General features: G+C 37.5%; 1 protein-coding gene across 1 annotated transcript; it reads left to right on the forward strand.

Moving 5' to 3' along the window:
- The first annotated feature begins 1,124 nt into the window (after positions 1-1,124).
- On the forward strand, positions 1,125-2,321 carry LOC125277035. The gene is made up of 2 exons (XM_048205223.1): positions 1,125-1,989; positions 2,289-2,321. Exon 1 carries the CDS (start codon positions 1,144-1,146, stop codon positions 1,804-1,806), a length of 663 nt encoding a protein of 220 aa, XP_048061180.1. The 5' UTR covers positions 1,125-1,143; the 3' UTR covers positions 1,807-1,989; positions 2,289-2,321.
- The last annotated feature ends 9,156 nt before the right edge of the window (positions 2,322-11,477 follow it).

Genomic DNA, 11,477 nt, shown 5'->3' on the forward strand with positions numbered 1-11,477 from the left:
CCACTGTGTTATACTGGCTGACGTCGGAGTCCTGCCGCTACAAGGTGTTCGTGGGTACACGTGTAGCAGAAATACAGACCCTCACCGACATGGCTGAATGGAGGTATGTTGAGTCAGTCCACAATCCTGCTGACCACATCACACGAGGTCTTACACTAAATGAGTTGGCAGGCCCTCATCAGTGGAGCTCAGGGCCAGCCTTCCTGAACCAGCCAGTTGACCAGTGGCCATCCACACCCAAAACTGAAGAAGAGCCAGACTTCAGTGAGTTAAAGAAGGCTGCCTTTATTGGAACCATTTCTGTGTCTAGTAGTTCCCTTCCTGATCCATGCCAGTTCCACACATGGCAAGAGCTTGTCCAGGCCACTGTCAGATCCCTGCATGGGGCGGCTGGAACAGATACTCACTCTCCTGTCGAGGCTTCTGATTATATCGAAGCAGAGAGGCTCCTACTGGCACAGGCTCAAAGTGACTCATTCCCGCTTGAAGTCAGGGCTTTAAAGGCCAGACAGTCAGTTCCAGCTGACAGTCGTCTGGGATCTCTTGCCCCTGAGTATGATGGGGCCACCGGTCTCATTAGAGTGGGTGGAAGACTACGTCGTGCTAGTGACCTTGACCTGGAGACTATACATCCAATTGTATTAGACCCTGGCCATCCCATCACCAAGATGCTAATTAAGGAGGCAGATCAGCGACTCCTTCATCCTGGCTCAGAAAGGGTCCTAGCTGAACTGCGTCGCCAGTATTGGATACTCCGAGGCAGAGAGGCGATACGTAAACAGCAGCGCACCTGTCAAGACTGTCAACGGTGGCGGGCCAAGCCTCAAACCCCGCGATTAGCAGATCTGTCCACCCTGCAGGCTGAATTTGTATAAGCCGCCTTTCCATTCTACTGGTGTAGACTGCTTCGGCCCATTCGCAGTCAAAATTGGTCGCCGTCAAGAGAAAAGATGGGGGATTATCTACAAATGTATGACAACACGGTGTGTGCATCTAGATCTGTTAGAGCATATGGACACTGATGCATTCCTGCTCTCTCTGCGTCGATTCATAGCACGACGGGGCAAGCCTATGGAACTGCTATGCGATAATGGCACTAATTTCATTGGAGGTGATCGAGAACTACGAGAGACCTTCAATGCCATGTCACCGAGACTTCAGGAGCTGCTGGCTGGGCAGAAGATCCGGTTCCGCCATAATCCACCAAGTGCTCCTCACTTCGGGGGAACCTGGGAGCGTGAGGTAAAATCAGTCAAGACAGCGCTGCGTGTAATCCTGCGAGAGCAGTCGGTCCCAGAACCAGTGCTTCAAACTCTTCTAGTGGAAGTTGAGAGCATTTTAAATGCCAAACCACTTGGCTATGTATCTTCAGATGTCGCAGACCTGGATCCAGTGACTCCAAACTTACTTCTTATGGGTCGCCGTGATGCCTCTCTACCACAGGTCCTATATGACTCTAACAACTTGCTCGGAAGACGGAAGTGGAGACATAGTCAGGTGCTGGCTGACTGTTTCTGGACTGCCTTTATTCGACATTACCTCCCAGGCTTGCATGGTCGTCATAAGTGGAGGACGGATGTCAAGGAACTGACAGTAGGTCAAGTAGTACTTATTGTCGATCCCCAACTTCCCCGGGCACTCTGGCCTGTCGGCACAGTGACGGAAATCCTGGCTGGGGCTGATGGTAGAATTCGGATCGCCAGAGTCAGGGTTAAGGAGAAAACCTATACCCGTCCAGTTGTCCGGTTGATCCCACTTCCTCACCTTGAGGACGATGACACAGGCACTTCAGACAGACTTTCTTAGGGTATTCAATTATCTTACCAGATAATTGGGGGCGGCTGTGTCAGAAAGCCTGTCCTCGGAACTAATGTTTTAGTTGTTGTTTCCTGTACGTCCCGTTATTAGCGACGCACACTGGTAGAAGATGCCTGTTAATCCATGTTTATGCTGCTATTATGCTCTGTGTAATGCGTTCATGCAATAACTGTAAGTACTGTTATGCCTTTATCTCTAATTAGTATATGTTGTGCATGTGATTGGTAATTGCTGATGTTTATATTGTTCGAGTTTACCGTTTATTTCGCATACCTCAGAGTCATCAACATCCGCTCTAGTGTTACGAGCCGATACAGCGAATGTTTGTTTATATAATTGCTTACAGCATAATATTCAGTCTAGTACTGTATTTTTGTTATCTTTATTGTGATTATTAATATAGACATATGTTTAATATATTTTTGGTACTATGTTACTGAGTAATTAGTCAAGAATCTCTTCCTTTGTAGACCATATAATATCACAGCTGCATACCTCAGATGCATATTCAAGATCCTCATTATCAAGAATCTCTTCTCCACTCCTGATTCTCTGACCGGAATCTGATCCATATTTGGCCGCCTCAATCAGCTAAAAAACTTAATTGTAGTGGGGCTTCGCTACAGTTAGCGATGTCACTATGTAAAGAAAGACGACGCGCATGCGCACATACGCACAGAGCACTCGCGCCAAATGCGCATGCATTATGTTCTGCTATCCACCCAGTCACCGTTTTCACAGATTCGCGTTTTTGTAGTTTACATTGTAATAAATAACGGTATCGTTTTCAAAAGTTTGCCTCTTCAGGCCCTCAAAAAAGACGTGATCGTGTACATGAATGGCCAAAACGCATAAAAAGTTTTCCGTTTTAGTTGAAAATGGTGTAAACAGCCCCAAGAAATTATTTAAACAGCTTTACAGCTCAAATACGAAGAAGTGATAAGAAGTGATGCAAGTGCATTTGTAAAATTATAAGCTTCACATTTATGCTTTTAAAGATACATTTACACAACAACGATATGCATAAAACGCAGAAGTTTTTCCTTTTCGCACAGACAACACCATTGTCAAAACCAGCGGTTCCCAAACTGGGATACATGGCGACTGAAGGGGTACACGAACAAAATGCTTAGTTTTGCCATTCATTTAATTCTTCGCCACCTTAAAATGACATTAAAACCGTGCATGTATTTCTAACAGGCACAATGCCAGTATTTTCTCTATTTTGCAACGCGAAAGCCACAGCAGAACTACGACACACAGTAGGCCTAGTGTTTCGTGAACGAATCTGCTTTGAACGAATCGTTCGTGAAAGTCATTGGCTGCGTCCGAAAACCTAGGTAGCTGTCTTGCTGCCTTGCTGTCTTATAAGAGAATGACTTGTACGGCAGCGTTTGTACATGAAGGCACCTCACGAAACTGATTTCGGACAGACTTTTTCTCGATAGAAGTGATATCAAAATTGAAATTTGTTGGTCAAAATCGTACATTTATACACAAACTGAGCAGCAAACGCAACTTTCGGACGCCATCTTTATTTTTCTAGCTCAACTGTGGCTGCGTCCGAAAACCTAGGTAGCTGTCTTGCTGCCTTGCTGTCTTATAAGAGAATGACTTGTACGGCAGCGTTTGTACATGAAGGTACCTCACGAAACTGATTTCGGACAGACTTTTTCTCGATAGAAGTGATATCAAAATTGAAATTTGTTGGTCAAAATCGTACATTTATACACAAACTGAGCAGCAAACGCAACTTTCGGACGCCATCTTTATTTTTCTAGCTCAACTGTGGCTGCGTCCGAAAACCTAGGTAGCTGTCTTGCTGCCTCGCTGTCTTATAAGAGAATGACTTGTACGGCAGCGTTTGTACATGAAGGCACCTCACGAAATTGATTTCGGACAGATTTCTGAGGCAGCGTAACAGTTTAATGATCTACAGCAATATAGCGCGAGCTTTGGTAAGAACTAAACAAATATTTAATTATTACAGTAGTAATTTCTCGATATAAATGATATCAAAATTGAAATATGTTGGTCAAAATCGTACATTTATACACTGAGCAAACGCAACTTTCGGACGCCATCTTTATTTTTCTAGCTCAACTGTCACAGAATGGAAAGCACAGGATTGTGGGATATCAAAGGCAGCTAAGGATACATCCATGCTTCCTTCAAAAATCGATCTGAGGAAGGTATCTCATGAGACAGGAAGTGAAGCTAACATTGGATTCGGACGTGCCTTGATGCCTTCCTATCTTGAAATGTGTCCTCAGAAGGCAGCATTTTCCAGTTTTCGGACGCAGCCTGTCACAGAATGGAAAGCACAGGATTGTGGGATATCAAAGGCAGCTAAGGATACATCCATGCTTCCTTCAAAAATCGATCTGAGGAAGGTATCTCATGAGACAGGAAGTGAAGCTAACATTGGATTCGGACGTGCCTTGATGCCTTACTTCCTTGAAATGTGTCCTCAGAAGGCAGCATTTTCCAGTTTCCGGACGCAGCCATTGAGTCAACGATTCATTCATAAATACAGCCAGTTGCTTCATTACTAATGAATGAATGACTCACGCATTAAGACAGTGACTTACCGCTACCTACTGGCGGTTTTTTATTTAAAACATTTTTTTAATTGAACTTTTTTTATTTAAAACATTATTATTGTTGTAAATGTATTTATAAAGATGAAGGGAGGCAATGCCTCCTCAAAAATTAGGATGAGAAAATAATCCATATTACAAAAACAAAACAACGCAAATATTTCAAAATGTGACAATACAAAGTGTGCAAGTACTCATTTTTCTAAAGTAACACTCCAACAGCGACACCTGCAGGTGAAATTACAACAAGTGTCTGTGCCTCCCTTGCCGGTCATAGAAAATCAATAGACCCCCTAATGTGTGTGGTGGGTTTTGTGGGGGGTAATAGAGAATGAATTATAGAGAAGGAAATCACGTGAGAGGAGGCCTCCATCGCGCTATGACTGGATATGATCGGTTACGATTGGATATGATTGGTTTGTGCAATAAATCCCGCCTCTTGTTTACATGCGTGTACATTCCACGCATCAGTCTGAATGAACAAAATGATGGAGTCAATTAATTAAAAAGTAAACAGCTCATACTTACATATCACCGCTTTATGTCACGTCAGATTCAAACTTGAAAAGACCTGAAAACATGTTGACTGCGGGGGTTTTAGTGAGCAATCAGCTTTTTGAAATTAAAGATACATCTTCATGTCTTGACTATTAAAAAGAACAGCTGAAAATCAATACAAAAATATATTGTTTAACCCTTGTTACGGTGTTGCCTCCAGGCAACAGTCTATTTTAGTTTGTCTTTAATAAAATTAGACTTTTAAATGAACTTTTAAAAAGATAAAATGCTTAAAAAAACACTAACTTGATGAGATTAATGTTCTATTTATTAAAACCAAAAGTCAATTGCAGTATTAATGTAAAAATACAAAATATAATTGTATTTGGTTTCTTTTTTGAGTAATGTAAAGTAATGTTCATTTAACAAGGTAACAACATTATGACAACATTAAGAGTAACGGACATGAATTTACATTTGATTTATAAAAAATAAAAAATAAATATACAGTGAGGACATTGTTTGCAGCCTCATTTCAGAACATCACTGCACTGTACCTAACCTACCCAAGTCGAAATTATTATTATTACTGCTGATACTTTTTGACCACTTGAACTTATACCAGTAAAAACTCTCTTAAACCTATAGTGAAAACAATTAACTAAACAACAAACAAGCCATGCATTCAAGTATAAGGAGATTTCTGACCCCATGAACTCAAAATCAAAAAGTAGTTTTGTGGCATTTATTTTATGTATTAGCTCTGGTGCCATCTGCTTGTGTAATCTTAAAGGTTGCTCCTGCACAACTGAAACTGCAACTAAGATCTTACATTTAAATATCTGATTAAAAGCCCCAGTTGATCCTTGTGTCAGGGGTGTAGGCAGGATTTTCTATTCGGATTGGTTTCCAAAATTGTGCTTTGTGGCTGGGTGGGCACGAATGCAGGTCCATGCTAGCCCACCCGTAGTTACGTGCCTGCTTTGTACGCACAGTTGTGGGTAACTGCTCAATGCATCTGTGATGTGGTGGCAAAGATCTTCAGGAACTTTTGGGTCTCCACACACATTATGTTCCCATGGTGACGATGGCAAGCAAAAAGGTGAAAAAAAGACTTTCGGTTCACTTCATTTGCTTCAAAGAAATCACATATTAGTCTTCCATCTCCCCTACTGTTGTGGGAATTTTGCCAAGACTTAGTAGTGCTCAACTAAGAGGGCAGGGTGTTGGGAGCAGATGCTATCTCCAGCTCTAATATTAGCGTCATGTCGTGCGACAGTGATGCACAGCGCACACACACACACACACACATACACCCCTAGTAAATATTAATGATAATATTTCTTAATTTTTATTTGTTATAAATTTAAAATAACTTTTATATTTTATAATGTCATTTATTCCTGTGATGGCAAAGCTGAATTTTCAGCATCATTACTCCAGTCTTCAGAGTCACATGCTCTTTCAGAAATCATTCTAACATGCTGTTTATAGGGGCTTAAGAAACATTTCTTATTATTATCAATGTTGAAAACATTTGCGCTGCTTAATATGTCTGTCGAAACTGAATTTCTTTGAAATAGAAATCTTTTGTATTATAAATGACTTCACTGTCACAGTGTCACTTTTGATCAATTCAATCCATTTTTGCTAAATTAAGGCATTAATTTCTTTCTTAAAAAAAAATATATATATATATATATATATATATATATATATATATATATATATATATATATATATATATATATATATATATATATATATATATATATATACTGGCCGGGTAGTGTATATGGTTAATAATATATTATTCTCAAATAATATTTACAATTAATTGCATTAAATATTTCAATTATAAAATAAAAAATATATAATTTATTTAAAATAGAAATAAAATGTATTTCTTAAATTGATAAAGCAATATTTATCGTTTTTAACATGCCCGCATAGTACATAAAAAAAAATACAAGATGTACATACACTGCACTTTAATCTACCAGCACCTGCAGGTTTCTGAGGACATACGTACAGCCATTACATCTACGTCTTCAGGTAGTTAGTTGCCCAATGCATTGGCAACCACCTTAAAAGATTCAATACCTGCTCAGAAATGCAGGCAAGTCAGATCAGGGAAGATCACGGAGCAAGTTTACATTCCTCTTAACAGGTCATCCTTTGATTCCAAACAGCATTAAGAGCATATCGCTTGCTGAGGTAATTCATTTGTGGCTCCATGGTTTATTTGAGCAAGTTTTCTCCACCTGCCTACACACTAGACACTCCCCTGGAGCAACATGTACAGACTTGTGCTGGGAGCAATTTAAACATCAATTTCTATTTCCCTCCTCTGAGCTTTTCAGGCACTGTACATGCTGAGTAAATATTTTAATTGCCCATCCACCTTCAAAAGAATTCACACAGATGGCAGAAAGAAGTAAAGCAGTGATTAAGTGATTTCGTCATACTTACACATTTGTTCATGATGGCAGGAGGTTTGTAGTGTCAAACATTTTCAGTGGATTCTGATAAACAAAAAAGTTAAGGGAGAAAAAATATTAAGAGAATGATAAAAGTACTCATGCCACATTATTGCACTATATTTCAAGTTTTTTTTTTTTTTACCTATGTCAATTTCAGGTTGATTCAATGAATCAATTAGTTCACAAAACCAGTCTGATTCGTTTGTGAGTCAGTTCGTGACAAACTCACTGACAAGATGATGAAGCCACAGTGATTCTTTAGGTTCACCAGAGAGGAACAGTGAATATTGTTTATTATATTGTTTAAAATATAATGAAATTCTAATTAAAATAGAATGAAAATAGAACATAAAGTTGTTTTTTTTTGCAACAATACAGATGTGTTTACAGCAATAGCAAAATTTTAAACTTGTTGCTTAAACTTTGTTATTTAGTTTTAGAGTTTTAGCATTAACTCCTCATGGATATGCAATAAAAGTTATTTTGTTTCTGCTCAGTGGGCCTACGTGACTTTTAAAAAGTCCATTCACAATGTACAAACAAAATAAAATCCCTAACACGATGTGTATATTTGAACAATTTCAATGTTTGGTTAAGATTCCTCTGCATTTGTGAATGGCTGAGTGAAACGTGATTTTAATTAAATCCTCTGTTTATTTTGAAATGCACTGTAAATAAATGCTTTGTACGTAGATCATCGGCTTTGCATTAGTTTCTGTTCATAATATAGAAAACTAAGCCAAAAAATAAACAGAAAAATCATACCAAGACATTAGGAATAAATTTTGTAAAACATACAGAGCTGATGTACGTTAAGTTCCTGATGGATTCGGTGAAAAGAAAAAGTTCATTTGAGGTTTATCCAATGCACTACACTTGCCCACCAATCAATAATCATCTGAAGCTCCACCAAGAAGTAACATTATCCCTCATATTCCACAAAGATCTAACTTCAGAGGTCAGAAACTACAAAGTAAGGGAAAGAAGTGACAGTTTAATTTATAGCATCATCAGAAGAATGGCCTTTCATACACACAAAACGCTCAGGGTGATCCACTGAAACCTTCCAGGTGGTGCACAATATGTAGTATTTTACAATATGAAGTATGCTATTCATCACTAAAGCCATAGATTCATGTTTCTTACACATGTCGGAAAGGGATTTTTTGTAATATTAATATACAGTTCAGTTAATTCTGAATGAAGATTACTTAGAAGTCTGGGGCCAGTTGTTCTAAAGTAATCTGATTGGATTTCGGCTATCGGATTGGATCAAATCTTGAAAATCGGTAGTTCAAAAGGAAAAAAGATTAGATCACAAAATCCAATCTTGGTTTTGATCTGGATAAAATCATCAGTTTGTGTTGTTCAAAACTTTTTAGTAAGATTGGGATACCTTTGATCCAAGAAATCTGGATTATACTGATCCCATCAGAAGGGTGGATTTCAAGAACAAAAATGTAATAAAACTGGTCAAAAAATACAACATTTGTATCATGTAATATGCATACACACATATTCGTTATTTTGCTCTTGATTAATTAACTTTTAATGTAATAAATTAGAAGTAAACATATTTAGCCTTTTGGTAACCTACTGTAAAGTAAAAAAAGAGAATTTGGTGCAATAAAATAATCCTCAAACAGCTGTAAATATCGAACAAAAATATTATTTTTAATTCAAAGTGTTTTTTTAATCATTGTTTGTAAACTACATTGGCACAATCATAAGAGACGAACCAGTCAAAAGTTCTTCGCGGGCAAACGCAAAGTTTCTCGGGTGAATGCTACATGGAAGAATGCAAAAGCATTGAATTTTTTTTTTTTCCCCCCATCTCATATTCTTTCTATCACCATGTCCTTTTAGGGCCACCATAGAGCACAAGTAATCCAGATTTGGTCATCTGAAAAATGTGTATCTGGATCAGGGTGATCCAATCCAATTTTGCTTTGAAAAACCAGCACAAATGTAAAATGCATTACCTGATCCTGAATAGCAAAACATGGGATTTCCAACTCCAGATAATTCTGATCCAGATTAAACTTTTTGAACAACTGGCCCCTGAATTTTAAAAGTTTAACCGTTAAATGATCCTTGGGGTCAATCTTGTAAAACAGGGGAAATGAATGGGAAAGGTGGGGAAATATATATATATTTTTTTATTTGTCAATAAATAGATAAATAAATAAAATCATGCATTAATCGGAAAATATCCACAGAGAAATAAAGGCTGGAATTTGAGCATAAATGCAATGTGGAACGAACATGAGCGATCACTCACACACATACACTACTGTGTGACTACAACAGAGATAATTTTTATAGAAAATGGCAAATAAAATCAACAAATACAGCATAAATCCAAAAGTTTCCACACATAAACGAAGGCCTGGTACTAGGGAACAAATGCAATGTGGAACGAATATGTTCACTCACACACACACACTGATTTTTGGTGTTGGTTTGATTTACAATTTTATTATTAGTAATTTCTTATTCTATTTTTCTTTCTTTTTTTTACATTTTACATTTGAAATGAATTATGTGTACAACCAAGTCTTGTCTTTTACTGGCAATTTATATAGAATTTCAGCAAATTTATGAGGCATTATTGCAAAAACATACTTAAAAAGACCTCAAACTGTTGCAATCAATTACCTAATCAAACACACGTTTCAAAAGAAACACAATGAGCTTTTTATTAAAGTCATGTGATACATTGTTGAAATCAACTTCAGATAGCAAAGTAAAGGCAAGTAAAGCAGAGAGAAAGGAATTCAATTTCATGATAAAACACTTAGAAGAGGATATTAATAAAATACTGGATATATCAGTTAGTACCTCAGAAATCCCAGGTCGACAAAACGCCATAAATATAATACGATTTCCTTCAGGCTTTTGGAAGGAAACATAAAGGAATGGGAAAACCTGCCATATGGATGAAAACCTCTGGCAGCAAACTCAAGGACTAAGAACAATTGGATTTGGCTGGCATGATATCATCAGGAAAATTAGTAATAAAGTGTCAAAGTTGTGCACACCATGCACAGGGTACTATGGAATGGTTGTTTTCCTGATCGCCTGCTTTGATGTGTCACAAACACTGTATCCATTCTTTAATGGGGCCATTGAGGAGAAAGAGAAAAACGCACTGGAAAACAGAATATAAAATTATGATACTTGCGGGTTTTACTGGTTGGTTTCACACGTCCCCATTTTTCCTTTGTCTTTAAATATGACAGGACCTCACAGATGATTGCGGCCTTTGCAGCTAGAAGTTCATGAACTGAAGTCAATATCAAGCAGTTCTCTTCCGCCATCTACAGTTCATTCACCAGTAATACATTGATTCTAAAGCAAGCATCCTTATCCGAATCAGCGCTAAACAAGAGAGAAATTGTTTTTTGATATCAACCACTTAATAAATTTTAATGTTGCTACTGTGAAAATCGAAATGTAGGCTACTAATAGGGTTTCTAGGGTGAATTCATGGAAGGGATTGTAAAAATTCTGATCTCAAGAGGGCGCTGTGTGATCAGAAACGTTGCGCCTTAGAATTTATTTTCATAGCATATTCTCAATTTACGACAACTAACTCGATCAATTGAAATAAATTTTATAATAAAATAAACTCTTCTGGCTTCAATTATAGCTTTTTAATTTTAAATAAAATTAATGTCAAATTCAAAAGTAGATGTAAATATTGCACAAATTATGATTACACACTAAAAGCTCTAATACAATCTAAATAATCTGGAGTGCTTTATGTTCAGCGTTTTCATAATTCATTCATTCATTCATTCATTCATTCATTCAAGAAAAACACTTTCTACACATTTAAAGAAAAATGCCTCAGAGTTTCTTCATTAGCCCACAGGCTTAGGAAAAATTAACTGAATATATAGTTTTTAAATAACAAATTTAAGCAGAGGAACTTTTTGCAATGATTAATTTCTGCACAAAATAAAATATTAGGTTAATCTATTTATATATAGTCTTTTTTGGTTCCTCCCACTTTCACTTTAAGACCTTTCCGGACTTTTATTTTGACATGTGTCCTCAGCCGATGACATTTACT

The sequence above is a fragment of the Megalobrama amblycephala genome, linkage group LG10, assembly GCF_018812025.1.
Source record: "Megalobrama amblycephala isolate DHTTF-2021 linkage group LG10, ASM1881202v1, whole genome shotgun sequence".
Taxonomy (NCBI): domain Eukaryota; kingdom Metazoa; phylum Chordata; class Actinopteri; order Cypriniformes; family Xenocyprididae; genus Megalobrama; species Megalobrama amblycephala.